Below are 15202 nucleotides of genomic sequence, written 5' to 3' on the forward strand. Positions count from 1 at the left end.
GAAAATGGGAAAAGAAAATATCCAGGAGAGCAGATGGGGAACCAGAATATTACCTAAAGTCCTTATATTTTGTTTAAAATTTTTTTTTAAATTGTTGAAATGTAATAAATAAATGATTGGAAGAATAAAGAGGAGGAAGTGAAAGATCTGACTTCTTCTCTGGTAAGACAAACACTGACAGCAACGCCTATTTGCTCATGAAGCAGGATGTTTCCATACAGTCAGATCCTCGTTTAAAGAGAACAAACAAAACAAAAAACAAACAATGCACGTCTTTACTGTGTCAGCTGTCTGTAACAAGATTGTAATTGTGTACTTGTGTACATGCCTGCATGTGTTTGAGAGAAACAGTAGACAGACAGCTAAAGCCGATATTCACTCATTTTTTTTATTTGTGTCATTCAGAGTATAAAGAGATCATTCTGAAGCTTAATCATGTACGTATATATTTTAAAAATTTGCTATTTAAGAATTGCAATCATGTACTTGTAAAGATTTCCATTGGCGCCATATTTATTTTGCAGAACGTCACACAGGCCTTTTTTCAGGGATGAAGCAAGGTCAGAAGTCAGTGCCGGACTCTGTAGGAATATGTCTGATATTTAGTTGACATTATAAAGCACAAGAACAACCGAATATCAAACATATCACACAGCTTCTGGCAAACCAGGAAGAATCCTGCAGGCTGGAAAAACCTGTTGCACAAAAGAGACACGAGGCATGAAGGTAAAAAAAAAATTAGGAAGTGACAAACATTGCACAATCAGTCAGATTGTTTAAAGCTCAATTTAACTAACACTGACTTGAACAACCTTCTCCAGAAAGAAAAAGACAGACCAGAGGCCCAGAGGGCGAGGGAGCCAGAGATCGTGTTAGCATTTGAGATCAGCGTCTCTGTTAGCTTCAGAAAATACACAGTTGGTGCAAAGGCAAGAGAAGAGGAATGATCTATATAAAGAAACACTCTTGATAACAATGAAACACAAACAAAAATAAAGATACTCACTCATTCTCTCTATGCGCAGGTGGAGTCCCAGCATCCCATCAGCAGGTCCTTCGCAACACTGGCATGCTGATTAATAAAAAGTAGCCTGTCCCCAGTGGGACAGCATTTATATATATGCAGTCCCTTGATTTTGGGGGGGGGGGGGACCACCAACATCCACTCTTTCAGTAACACACACTCTGTGTCCCATGTAATTAAAGGTATATTGATCAGCTGCTGTGGCCTGCAGTCTTTCCTCCCCACATTAGCTGGATCAATAGATGTAATGTTCATCCCACTGTGAGTACACACACACACTGACATGAGTGCAGAGTCAAATAACACTCAGTTATTGCCTGTAGGGAGGACAAGCGTGAAATGTGACGGTCATTTCAGTAAAGTCACTGGTCGTATCTAAGATTATCTTTAAAAATATAAATATATTTAAAACAAATAAAACTTCTAAATTATGTTTGTTTGCATCGAACATGGTTACAGGAGGAAAATAAAATCCTTTAAAATGTGTTTTCCGTCATTATTACAACAATCGAGAGCATCTAAATGTGAGAGAAATACCCAATTTTATTGTATTAAGCAGAACTTTAAACAATATTGACTTAATTTCAAACTCCACATCAATTTAAAGGCAAAAAGTTGACTTTTACTTCAAAATGTGGACACTGCTTAGTGTCCATGGATCGACATTTATTAAATAGCTCTGTGATGTTTTCAATTGCTTGATATTTTTATTTTAACGTTAGAATGACTGTAGAGTTTAACCGATTCTGCTACACTTGTGACATTGAGGCAGACTGAGGATTGACTCTAAAATCTCAGTGACCTCCAGCTGTCAGTGTGACCTCTGAATGTCAGGGTGGTTTATTATAACTTCCACTTTGTGTTCGACGACTCTAACATGTACTGAATTCACGTCATCTGCTGCATGAATTGCCTGATAAAAAATACACTTTTACCTGTGGTGAGTCACAGTTTTTCTTTTTAATTTGAAAGCACTGGGTGAAGCTGAGAAGGTGGACATTTCTGTAGCTGGCATATATTTAATGTATATTTTTGCTCTAAACATAAAACAGTGTCATCGCCTACAGAGAATCTGGCTATTTTTAACACAGGTGCATTCTTAATTGTACATTTCTGCTCATACACATCAAATCACACACTACAGTTTACGTTTATGACATCAGTCAGATTAAATGTCCCTTGCTGCCGCCTCTGTATCCTCTCCTGGTATGACGCCGACCTTGTCAGCCTATTGGGGCGGAATGATAGCCCCTCGATTGCCTAATTGTGAGCCTGGGGGAGTGATTTAATCTCCAGCAGATGGCTGGCAGTGTGAAGCAGAGTGAGAGATGACAGGGTGATACAGAGGAAAGTGATTTTAAAAATGAATTGCATGAGATTTAACAAAACAACTAACATCCTTTGCATTACTAAAGACAAAAGAGTTTGCTTGAAAGCCTTTTTATAGCGCCCTCATCTCAAAGACCTAAGAGGAAAATTACATCCCTTTAGTTTAGTCCAAGTTTTCCTGTTTTCTAATAACATGTTTAAGGTTTAAGAGTTAATTTAAGTTAATCTGAAAGGGGTTTCAGTTTAGCTGAAGTATTAGTTTTTAACACTGTGTTGCTTGCAGCTTGTCTTAGTCTGACAGAAAAAGGATCACAAGAGTGTGAAAACTTGTTTATTCTGTGCTTTTATAAAAAGGGGCAGATAACATCACTAACAGTAAATCACTTTAAACACAAATTACAACCAATGAAGTGATTTTGTAAACCTGATCATGCAGTAACCGATCGTTACATGCAGTCATCAGTTAAATTTAATGGGTCTGATCTCATATATAATCACTTCTGTGCAACTGCTTAACAAATCTAATGGAATAGCAGACCTTCTGTAGGATTGAGCTGCTACGTCCCTGATTTGACACCAAGTGAGGATTTCTGTCACATGTCATTTTACACCTGTCTCTTCACCTCTTGTCTTCTCTCTGCTCTGGTTAAGTTTCTAGTTAAAGGATAAAATGCTTTTTTAAAAAAAACCTTTAATAATAAAGTCATAATTCATGAATGCTGAACCCGACAGACAGACACCCTTAAATGTTCTCATCTCTGAGTAAGACTTTCAGTCAATCAACTCTTCATTTCAAACGTATACGTGTTCATGCACATAAAACAACCAACACGATATCAGTGAAAGTCATCATCAGTCAGACAACACAAAAACAAAATGTTGACCGTTTCCTGATTGGAAAGAAGTAGGAAGAGGAAGGAAATGCTGAGTAATTTCTACCCCCTGTAGCTCATGTTATATATCGTTTAACATATATGCTATGAATAACCCTATGTAATATTCATGTTAATGTGGACTGATGGAGGACTCACAAATAATGACACTGTACGATCGGCCAGAACACAAGCTGTACAGCCGAAGCTTCACAAGAATAACAGACTGAAGTTTATATGGAGTGATGCATCAAAGCTGTGGGTTCTGCGATTGGTCAGTTGATTATGCTTGCTCTTTCTCTCTCATGCACACACATACTGACGCAGCGGCAGGGTCACTAAAAAGGAGCGAGGCAGACAAGGTTAACAGTGGTTATTTAATATCTCCGTGTTTTCAGAGCTGGACGTGGAGGAGTTATCTAACAGAGGAAAATAAATTAATAAAAGTGATCCAAACTAAAGGCCAGAACACAGTGTCCAGTAGAACAAGACACAAATCAGATGTACATACGGTTAATAGGTTCACAGTGAAAGCAAAAGTGGAGGATGCTTTCCATTTTTATTTTAGTTGTGCAGCATTTAGTTTTTTTTTCCGCCAGCTTATATTTACATGCAGTCAAATATGAAACCGACACACAAACGCCTTCATGGAGGAGCAGAATGGAGGAAAGCAGCATTATTCAATACATAAAAACACTGTCTGACTGGTTCATTGTTCTTTCTCATTCTGTCTGTGTTTGCATGTATAAATTATTACCTGTGCAACCAGGATACAGGTTAGTGGGCAGGTACAGTATTTCACAACCATGCGCCTTACAAGTCCCACACCTTAACTATTGTGTGCAATGTGTTCTCGGCCAACTAATATAAATTACTTTATGGCAGGGAGAGTGAGAGGAAGGTCACCATCTGTTTGCACTCTTTAGCAAAGCTGTGAGAAATGTTACATATATTGATTTTTCATTAATGCTTTCAGACCCTTGTTTTTTGTTGTTGTTTAAAAAACAAACAAATAAACAAACAAAAAACTTTAGCTCTGCTTTACACTTTTAGGTACAGAGAAACTCAGGGGCTAGTTTACTAAGTGCACCTGCTGCAAGTCAAGTCAAAGTTTATCTCTATACTGTATTTCACAAAAGTGCTACACAGGTTATGCTAAATATCCACATAAAAAATAATTAAATCACCAATAAATACACTAAAATGCATAATAAAGCACCATACATAAGACTGCTTTTGCATGGTTTGTAGGCCTCAGTGCTTTGGCAGCAGTGTAGGACTGTAAAAGCTCAGTTAAGTAGGGTGGTGCCAGGCCTTTCAAACTCTTAAAAGCAAGTAAGTTCATTTTTAAACTGGATCCTGAAATGTAAAGATGCCAGTACAGGTGTGACATGGTCACGTCCTATTTTTCCTACCAGAAGGCAAGCATTTTATACAGCCCACAGCCAACAAGTGACAACGGATCAAACAATGAGAGAATTACAATTGTCTAATTAAGTGATATTAAAGGTTTGAATTACTCTCTCAAAGTCACGTGAAGGGTGGTAAGCCTCCAGCTTACTGAGGAATTTACTTTGTATAGAAGCACAGCCAAAAATCGCACAAAGGTTCTTTGCAGCTGGGTGGCAATCAGAAACTAAAAGATCATTTCTGAACAAAAAGTATTTCTTCTTGATGCTCATAATGACATTTAACACCATATCAGAATGGTGTTATTCTGACTATTAGATGTTTCAAATATTTCATGGACTCATGGATATAAATTGTACGATTTCATTGTTTTGTTTTTGTTTTTCATATGTTATTACGTTGGCTGCCCTGAGATTTTGTCCTGTTAAAGGGGTGTCTTTCCTTCCCACAAGTGCTTGCTTTAAAAGGGCCCTTTGACTGTTGATGTTTTCTCTGTGTTATTGTAGGGTCTTTACCTTACTATAATGTGCTGGTTGAGGCAACTGTTGTTGTGATTTGGTGCTATAAATAGCTAACCTAAAATGGGCACCTTTGCTGTAAAACATGTATCTGATTGAAATGTATTGGTGGTATTTTAAAGGATACTGATAGGGATCAGGATAAAATTGTGATTGGTGGTGGCCCATAGTGTTTTTTTAATCTACTAAGGAAGAATTTTGTCGGCTTAAAACAACAGCAGTGTCATCCCACAGCAATAAGGTTCCTGGTTTGATCCCCAGAGAACCCCAGAAACTGAGAGCATCCTGCAGGACTGTTTTGCTCAAACAGATTGGGATGTGTTTCAAACTGCAGCCACTAAGGAGAACTGTTCTGTCAACATACAGGACTATGCTGAATATGTGACTGGGTACATCAGCACCTGTGTTGACAATATTGTGCCCACCACACAAATCAGAAAGTTCTTCAACCAGAAGCCCTGGATCAAAGGCTGCGTACTCGCTCTCTTGCATTCAGATCAGGCAATGAGATGGAGTACAAAGCTGCGAAGTACGGACTGAGGAAAGCCATTACAGCAGCTAAGAGGCAGTAGAGAGAGCAGCTGGATTGTCACGGTTCTGGGTCCGTTGGACCCAGTATTTTGAGTTTATTATATTTTGGTTTTATTCAGCTTCATGGATTGTTTTCTTATTCTCTTGTAGTGATGATGATGATTATTATTAGTTTCTTGCTTCTGTTTATCCGTGCTTAAGGATTTGTGGTTTCATGTATTGTTTGAGTTCCATGTTATTTTGTCTCTCAGTGTCGAGTCTGCGTTCTTGTTTAGTAATTCATGTTTCCTGTTTTATTGTGAAAGTCTTTGTCTTATGTTAGTGTGTGCAGCTTGGTTCCCCCTGTCTCGTTAGCCCTGATCTCTCCCAGCTGTGTCTCCCTTCTGTTGCCCATTCCCTCATTACTACCCTGTATATTTAAGCCCTGTGTTTTCCCGAGCTCGGTGTTGTGTCGTACCCTCAGATTATGCCTGTGTGTTTTTGGTTTCTGTATTCACTTCATGTTTGGTTTTCATGTCAGCAATAAAGCTGAGGTTTTGATTTACAATTCTGTGTTCGAGTCCTGCGCTTGGATCCTCCTCTCCGCCTGCCTGCACACAGAGCCCTGACAGAATGACGCGACCAGTAATGGATCCAGCGGACTCACTGTGGAAGCGCAGCTCCCATTTTGACGGGACCCGGCTAGCGCTTGGAGGGCCTCCGTGCTGCCGTTCCTCGCTAGCAGCCTACCCTGCGGCCCACTCGTCTGCTTCCTCCCCGTGGACGCCCCGGTCTTGCAGAAAACGCTCCAGCCGGTCCCGGGAGGATTACTACGAGCCTGCAAGCAACCAGCTTACGCCTGCATCTATAAGATGTAAGGTATTATTATCGTGCCACCCGACTCACCCAGCGTTTCCACATCACTGCAGGAGCAGCCACAGCAGAGTCTTCCCTCGTCACATTCCGCCAGCGCCGCTCCCTCTTCAACAGGGAGGCAGCGAGCGCGCCGCCAGCACTCACAGCTCCAGCAGGAGCCTGGGATTCATCTCAAACAACCGCCTAGGGTGAGTGACAGAGTCTCCCTTCATTCGCCTTTTTTGTCAAGGGATAGACAGACTGTTTCCCCCAAAGCTGCGAACGCCAGCTTCATGAACACTACAGCTCGTGTTTCTCCGGTTCGGGAAAATAAAAGTTTTCGTTTTGAGAACGATTATTTTCCCATTGGTTCAAAACACTGTGCTCCTGATGTTCCTTCAGACCCAGGAGTTAAGACTGTTTCGTCTGGAACTGTTTATTCTGGGGCTATGTTTATTCAGTCAGCTGCCCGTCCGCTTTCAGCTCAGTCACCTGCTCAGCAGCCACCTTCAGCTAAGTCTCCAGTATTTTCTGCTCAGCAGCCGCCTGTAGCCCAGTGTCCAGTGTTTCCTGCTCAGCAGCTGCCTGTAGCCCAGTGTCCAGTGTTTTCTGCTCAGCAGCCGTCCAGCCTCAAGTTTCGTCAGCTGGAGGGCCCGAGGAGCCCGTCGAGCCTCATGTCTCGTCAGCTGGAGGGCCCGAGGAGCCCGTCGAGCCTCATGTCTCGTCAGCTGGGGGGCCCGAGTCGCCCGTCCAGCCTCAAGTGTCGTCAGCTGGGAGGCCCGAGTCGCCCGTCCATCCTCAAGTGTCGTCAGCTGGGGGGCCCGAGTCGCCCGTCCATTCTCAAGTGTCGTCAGCTGGGGGGCCCGAGTCGCCCGTCCATCCTCAAGTGTCGTCAGCTGGGGGGCCCGAGTCGCCCATCCAGTCTCAAGTGTCGTCAGCTGGAGGGCCCGAGTCGCCCGTCCAGCCTCAAGTGTCGTCTGCTGAGGGTTCGGGAGAACCCAGCCAGCACCACGTCTCGTTAGCTGAGGGTCCTGGAGGACCCAGCCAGCACATCCTCACATCTGCTGAGGATGTGCTGGGAAGGGAAGTCTGTTCAGGGTAGGGATGGGTATTGATAAGATTTTCACGATTCCGATTCCATTTTCGATTCTGTTTAACGATTCGATTCTTTATCGATTCTCTTATCGATTCTTTTTTAAAAAGGAGAACACTAAGGTCAAATAGCTTAGAACTTTGTTTTATATCTTCTCTTTGAACGAGATAGAAATTTAGGAGTAACATGGCCTTACAAACCCAACAGTGAGATCTTAAGAGATCCACAGCCTACGGCTTTTCAATGGGGTGTCACAGGGTCCCCAGGAAAAAAATTGTAAATGTAAAATAATAAAATAAATATTCTTCTGTAGCAATAAAACAAGAATATCCAGTAATGTTCCTGCCTACAATTAAACACATTCACTTACCTAAAATCGGGGCATCTGCTGTGGCAAATGGGTGCAAGCCTTTGACCACAAACTTAGTCACTGCTCGGTGACATTCGTCTATCTTGGCCTGAAAGGAGACGCTAACGGTAGACTGCAGCGACAACTGCCAGCATCTGAGCCCGACTCTGTCTGTCTCTCTCATCATGGTCACCTAAATGCAGAGTAATGGCAGGTTTTGTAATAAGGCAGATTGCGCTAACATAATATGCACTGTTAGTTGATTATTTACCTGCCGCATTAACGGGAGAGGACGTGCAAACGTTACCGCTGCTGCTGGGTTGAGATTCACGAGTCCGGAGCGGAATTAAAAACACGACATTCATTTAAGGTCATCGCGTGTTTTGTGAGCAAATGCTTTTGCATATTTGTAGTGTTTCCTCCCTTAAATAAAATATCTACTTTGCAAGTATTGCAAGTTGCCCTGTTGTCATCCGTTCTCGTAAAGTATAACCAAACTTTTGAGCGTTTGAGCCGCTTAGGCGCCGTGTTTCCTGCCAGGTAAATGACGCTCCGCAACGTGGTGACGTCATTCGGGGCGACTGGAATCGATAAGGGAATCGTTTGCAAAAATGGCAAACGATTCCAAGGAATTGAAACAGTGGGAACCGGTTCTCAACAAGAACCGGTTTTCGATACCCAACCCTAGTTCAGGGTCCAGGGAAGTCTGTTCAGCCGTCACCTGCTGAATCATCCCCCGCGACTTCTGCATCATCGCCTGCAGCATCATCGCCTGCAGCATCACCGCCTTCACCATCGCTGCCGTCAGGTTCTGCAGCCGTCCCGCTGCCATCTGGTCCAGCCTCTGTGTCTTCATCCACGCCTGGTCCGGCCTCTGTGTCTTCATCCACTCCTGGTCCTGGCCTCAGCTCCGCCTTCGCCTGGTCTGGCCTGGCCTTCGCCTGGTCTGGCCTGGCCTTCGCCTGGTCTGGCCTGGCCTTCGCCTGGCCCTGCCTCGTCTGGCGGTTGCAACACCACCGTCAGAGCCAGCTCGACCTGTTCTGCCTTGCCTCTGCCGGCCGTTTTCCAGGCCTCTAAGTTGGCATAATGGCCGTCGCAGACGGCCTCCGGAAAGAGTTCGTCGCCACCGCTGGCATCGCGGCCGACCTCCAGACCTGCTCAGTGGTCGGCCTCCTGATTGGTTTTGCCTGCGCTGTCGCCGTTGCCATGTGCACGGTCGGCCTCCAGAACTGTTTGCCCGTTGCCGTGTGCACGGTCGGCCCCCTGAACGTTTCGTGGACTCTTGCTCCTTGTTTTTTGTTTGGTTTCTGTTTTCTCTCCCAGCTGTGTCTCCCTTCTGTTGCCCATTCCCTCATTACTACCCTGTGTATTTAAGCCCTGTGTTTTCCCGTGCTCTGTGTCGCGTCGTACCATCAGATTATGCCTGTGTGTTTTTGGTTTCTGTATTCACTTCATGTTTGGTTTTCATGTCAGCAATAAAGCTGAGGTTTTGATTTACAATTCTGTGTTCGAGTCCTGCGCTTGGATCCTCCTCTCCGCCTGCCCGCACACAGAGCCCTGACATGGATGGCTTCTATTCTTCTGCTGGCCCCAGGTGGATGTGACAAGACCTGCAGCATATCACAGAGTATAGGGCCACCACCAACAGCATCAACTCTATACCCGCTTTGAGACCCCCCAGACCTTCCAGACCTCCCAGAAACCCCAGATTACCCGACCATCTCCCCCGCCAGCGGTCTCAATAGACCAAGTGCACAAGATCCTGAGGAAGATCAAGCCCCGCAAAGCATCAGGACCAGACAACATCCCTGGATGGGCCCTTAGAGCATGTGCTAATGAGCTGGCTGATGTTCTCACCTCCACCTTTGACCTTTCCCTCAGTCAGAGCATCGTTCCCACATGCTTCAAGACCACAACTATCATCCCTCACCCCAAGAAAAGCCCCGCCACCTACCTAAATGACTAAAGACCAGTTGCACTTACTCGAATCATTGCAAAGTGTTTTGAGAGAGTGGTGATATTAAGAGAAATATCAGGGTAGTCTTTGCTGACTATAGCTCCGCCTTCGACACAGTCATCCCTCACGAACTCATCAGCAACTGTCTGCACTCAGCCTGCACCCCACCCTGTGCGACTGGCTACAGAACTTTTTGACTGGCAGGCCTCAGTCTGTCAGGATCGGCAACAGGACTTCAGTCAGCATTATTACAAACACTGGAGTTCCACAGGGTTGCGTCCTCAGCTCCATCCTCTACACCCTGTACAGTCACGACTGTGTCGCCTCCAACAAAGAGAACATCATACTGAAGTTCGCGGATGACGCTGCAGTGATCGGACACATTACTGGAGGGGATGAAGCGGTTTATAGGAGAGAGTTGGCTGGTCTGGTGTCATGGTGTGAGGACAACAACCTCACCCTCAACACTAACAAAACAAAGGAGATGATAGTGGACATGAGGAAGAAGAGGCCTCACCAGCCGCTGTTTATCCGGGAGAGTGAAGTGGAGAGGGTGAGCAGCTTTAGGTACCTGGGTGTCCACATCACTGAGGACCTCACCTGGTCACTGAACACTACACAGCTGGTCAAGAAGGCTGAGCAGCGGCTGTATTTCCTGAGGAAGCTGAGGAAATTTGGGCTTCTACAGCTGCACTGTGGAGAGCAACTGACCCGCTGTGGAGAAGATCACCAGTAACCACATGTCTGCCCTTGAGACGAAGGTTTAGAAGTCCGAAATCCAGAACATCTCGAGTCAACAACTCCTTCTTCTCCACTGCTATCAGACTCCTGAACATCCATGAACATATCCTTATTTATCTTGTTCCTTCAACCCTACTTAACTTGGCATTTGTGTATGGACAGCAAAGGAAGAATTTCATTGCACAGAGAAATGCTATTTCTTCTGTACACATGACAATAAACACTTTGAATCTTGACTCTTGAATCTGGTTAATGGTTCTCCTGTGTAGGTACTCTGTATTCCTCCTGCAGTCCAGAGATGTTAGGTTACTTGTTTCTTCTGAATTAGTTGTGGATGTAAAGCAGATACAGGGGTTGAACTTTGTTGAATGAGGTGCTGTATAAGAGTATGTGACTTGTGGTGTACAGCACTTTGAGCGGTCAGTAAGCCTGGAAATAAAGCAAGCACAGCAAACTGAAAATCATTGGTGTGCTTAGTGTGTGTGGTCACAAAATAAATGATCACATTTTGGATTATAATGGCAATGACATTTTGTATGTTTTATAATATGTTGTAATAAGGTTGAATACTTTTCCAAGGGATTTTTATTTCACACTTCTTGTCCTCTACATTTCAGAGTTAAATATTCAACTTTTTGTTCAGCTTTGTGGGTTTTATTAGAGGTGGGTGAATTGATCCAAGTTACGATAGTATTGATACCAGCGCTGGTAGTGGTATCATATTGATACTAGCGCAATAGGATCAATACCTTGTTTCTATCCTCTAGTTCAGTATGTAGCCGACTGGATTGTGTCAAATTAATACTTTTTAAAAAATTTAAATATTCCGCAAACACCCAATATAAAAATATCTGAACCTTTTTGTGTTGTCACATCTGTTTTATTTATAGCCTATAGCACATTTAAACAACAGAAGTTGACTCAAAGTGCTTTAGAGATTGGTACATTTCATTTCAGGTATCCCAAAATTTAAAAAAACAAAAACAAAAAAAAAAAACATGAAACGCTGAAAGGTGTGATGTTGAAAGTAAAAATCATTGATTTACTGGTCATTAAAATGTGTTCAGTAATTGCAAACTGATGATTCATCTCAATGGTTTTGACACGCGGCTCTTCCCTCCATAAGCTGCCTTTATAAGTAATAAATCTAAAAATATTGATACCATTATTCATATTGGCAATATTGTCCCTTTTACTTGGTATTGGATTGATACCAAAATTTGCAGCCTGCCACAGCACTCCATCTCACACACAAATGATCATGATGTTCCATTTTTAAGAACAATAATGTGCCCTGCACATATAATTGTGGTTTTTTTGCACTATAATAACTCTTAGTGCATTTCTGTGTAATTATTCTGCTACTTAATTTTAAAAAAGACTGCTGTGGAGACTTTGAACTTACATTACAGAAATATTCCCCTTACTGTTTGAAAATGCCAAAAGACATGCATTTCATTTCTTTTCATTTAAATTGTTTAAACCTAAACTCAAGCATACTGTTTACAAGATATTACATGCATACAACCAATCAGTCAAAACATAGTTAGTTTACAGTTTTGCATTACTTTTGTGCCATGAATTCAACTAAAGCAGAGCAGATAAACATTGTTCCTCTTAAACAAGGTTAATATTAAAAGTTGGGATGGAAACAAAAGGCTGGAAGAGTGAGTAGTACAACTAGTAACAGGTCAGGGACATGACTGAGGGGAGAAAGATATATATGGGTTTTAAATGAACATATTCTCCCATCCAGGCAAACTCTTTTACAGGGAAGGCCTTGTATATCACACACCAAATTAGACCAAGTCCAGGATACTAGTATCCATGCCTGATCTTATGGGTCCAATTCCTTTAGCCTTTTAAGCCTTAGGGGCCTCAGCCTTTGCCTCTTCTTGTTTGGGGGCCTCTGCCTTTGGTTGCTCTTGTTTGGGGGCCTCGGCCTTTGCCTCTTCTTGTTTGGGGGCCTCGGCCTTTGGTTGCTCTTGTTTGGGGGCCTCGGCCTTTGCCTCTTCTTGTTTGGGGGCCTCGGCCTTTGGTTGCTCTTGTTTGGGGGCCTCGGCCTTTGGTTGCTCTTGTTTGGGGGCCTCGGCCTTTGGTTGCTCTTGTTTGGGGGCCTCGGCCTTTGGTTGCTCTTGTTTGGGGGCCTCGGCCTTTGGTTGCTCTTGTTTGGGGGCTTCGGCTTTTGGTTGCTCTTGTACTCCACACAGAGTTCTTTTAACAGAAAAAAATTACAATAAAAAAATAATAAGTGCATCAATATCACAATACATATAATAGTAGGCTCTGCTGATTTATGTTAATTAAAGTGGTAACCATACCTAGCTTCTGCAATATCTGTTTTTATGAACTTGCACACTGAGCTGTATTTTGCTAGTTCCTGCTTCAGTGTGTCTTCTTCTGTTGTCCAGCTCGTCTTCTCTTTTTCCTGGTCAGCTGTAAGTGTTATAAATTACATAAATTACAAGATGGGTTTGAAGCTAGTATGAGCTTAGTAAAACATACAAAAAAAGTCTTTACTTTCTTTACTTCCAACTACACGACTACTTTCATTCACCGGACTTCATAAACCATCACTTACCTTTCAGACTTTTTAACTGTATCTTTGCTGCTGCCACCTCATCTGTTATTGTCTTCTGCAAATGCAAAGAAAAAGCTCAGCAACACAAAGCACTGGTGAAACCACAGAGATCAAATTTGCACAAATGGTTTGCAGAATGTGAATGTGATAAGTATGTAACTATAAATGATTTGGAGAAAAAAAACCCCACAAGAATCAAAGTGGAGTAAAATAGTGGCTCGCTTGGCTTTCTCCTAAGCCACATGCACAATGATGCTACACAGCAAAGGCACTTCCATTTGGTAATGTGGCATGTAACATATATGTAGCATTTATAGCAAAAGTACTAGCCTACATGCTATTTTTCTTACAGTTGAAAGCACCATCCACTGCTGTTTCTTTGGGTGAAGGAGTATGCTAACTTTCCCAATAGGGCCTGCAATATATACAGATAGTCTCTATAATATATTGTTTGAATTAACAAAAAAAAAATCTTTTTTTTTTTTTTTAGATCCAAATCACAACATCAATCACATCAAGGCATTTTATATTATATGGCACAGACCCTGTAACAATACAGAGAACAGGCCAACAATCAAATGACACCTATGAGTAAGCATTTGGTGACAGCGGAAAGGAAAATCTCCCTTTTAACAGGAAGAAATCACAGGCAGACAGGCCAAAACTACTGCTGCAGCAGAAAGATTTAGAATTGGGTTATATCATAAATCAGAAATGACTGAGCCAGAACAGTTCACATGATGAAGAATTTACAGGTGTTTCTTCTTGCATTAACCATTAGACCACCTCAAAAACCACGAAGACAAAACAAGCTATAAATCAAAACACTGTGCTGCATCATTAGTAAATTTACGTACACATGAGGAACTTGCCAATACAAACGACCATGTACGCTGTTACTCATATTAATTAATAATTGGATGCAATGTGGTGAAGAAGAAACGTGCATCATGGGAAGTGAAATCACAAACCCATTGCAGCATAGCTACGGGATCCATCTATATGCTTTATCACGTATTAAGCCTAATCTTCAAAAGCGGGGGTGCTGAATGTCAAAGACTGATATTTTGTACAGTAATGTAGGAAATCAGCTTCAGTTTAGTGGTGGCATAAAGTCCACTGTCAGGCGGATAAGCCTGATTTTCTGAGTGCACCTGAGTACACCTAAGCTCCTCCACAGGTGGAACGGGTTTTGGGAGTTCCACTAGCTCTCTCTTCCCGTAAGAATAACAAAGAAACAAAAGGAATATGTGAACCTAATAACGCCGGATAAATATTTCTACTCACCAGGTCTGACTGGCAGGATTTCGTATCTCCCTTTAACTTGTCCCCGTCGGTCTGGAGCTTGTCCACCTCCTCCTCCAGCGCTTTATGCTCAGTGCTGGCCTTTTCCAGCATGTTCTGCTTCTGTGCCTTATCGTTCTGATATTCTCCCAGCACATCATGGGCAACCCGCAGTCTGACATCCTGAAACTTGAACTGCTTCTCGTATTTTTCGTGCTCACCTTTCCGCAGTTTCATGATCCCCACCAAAGCGACCGACACCACTATGGTCGCAGGTAGCAAAAACGACTTCATTGTTTGCCCGGCGTTGAGAGCCTTCCTTTACTGTGGAAAGTGAAGAGCGGATCTTCTTACAGAGCGGCCTCTTCGACGTTCACGAGCAAAGTTGCTCTGTGCGTGACCCTGGCAACACCGTGAATGAATTAGTGAGTCACCTGCGGTTACCTGGATTGGACTTTAATCATTGTGGTTGTTCCTGAGCTCGTCAGTAAACACGCCCTCTCCTAGCATGCCGTGTCTAAAGATAGACAGGTTGGGCCTGTTGGCTTTGAGCAAACTGGTTTGCCTTAATAGGCATGTAGTCTGTATATAGGCCTGTACACACGCACACACAAACACACACACACACATGTATGTATATAAATTAGTAGGCCAAATAATAACCTCCATAATTCAAAAA

At 43.0% G+C, this 15202-nt stretch overlaps 1 protein-coding gene across 1 annotated transcript; it reads right to left on the reverse strand.

Moving 5' to 3' along the window:
- Window positions 1-11539: 11539 nt before the first annotated feature.
- On the reverse strand, window positions 11540-15129 carry zgc:174935 (uncharacterized). The gene is made up of 4 exons (XM_087847772.1): window positions 14527-15129; window positions 13240-13294; window positions 12980-13094; window positions 11540-12872 (listed from the first exon to the last, which is right to left on the reverse strand). The coding sequence occupies exons 1-4, from the start codon at window positions 14815-14817 to the stop codon at window positions 12521-12523; spliced, it is 813 nt and encodes a 270-aa protein (XP_087703898.1). The 5' UTR covers window positions 14818-15129; the 3' UTR covers window positions 11540-12520.
- Window positions 15130-15202: the final 73 nt, after the last annotated feature.

The sequence above is a fragment of the Neolamprologus brichardi genome, chromosome 11 (assembly GCF_056152115.1).
Source record: "Neolamprologus brichardi isolate AB-2024 chromosome 11, ASM5615211v1, whole genome shotgun sequence".
Taxonomy (NCBI): Eukaryota; Metazoa; Chordata; class Actinopteri; order Cichliformes; family Cichlidae; genus Neolamprologus; species Neolamprologus brichardi.

What these genes read in the sequence shown, in the direction of transcription:
- zgc:174935 (XM_087847772.1), bottom strand. Translation starts at nt 14,817, where the DNA reads ATGAAGTCGTTTTTGCTACCTGCGACCATAGTGGTGTCGGTCGCTTTG. An exon ending in AATCCTGCCAGTCAGACCTG is followed by an intron (nt 13,295 to 14,526) that starts GTGAGTAGAAAT and finishes TTGCATTTGCAG; the next exon opens with AAGACAATAACAGATGAGGT. An exon ending in ACAGTTAAAAAGTCTGAAAG is followed by an intron (nt 13,095 to 13,239) that starts GTAAGTGATGGT and finishes TAACACTTACAG; the next exon opens with CTGACCAGGAAAAAGAGAAG.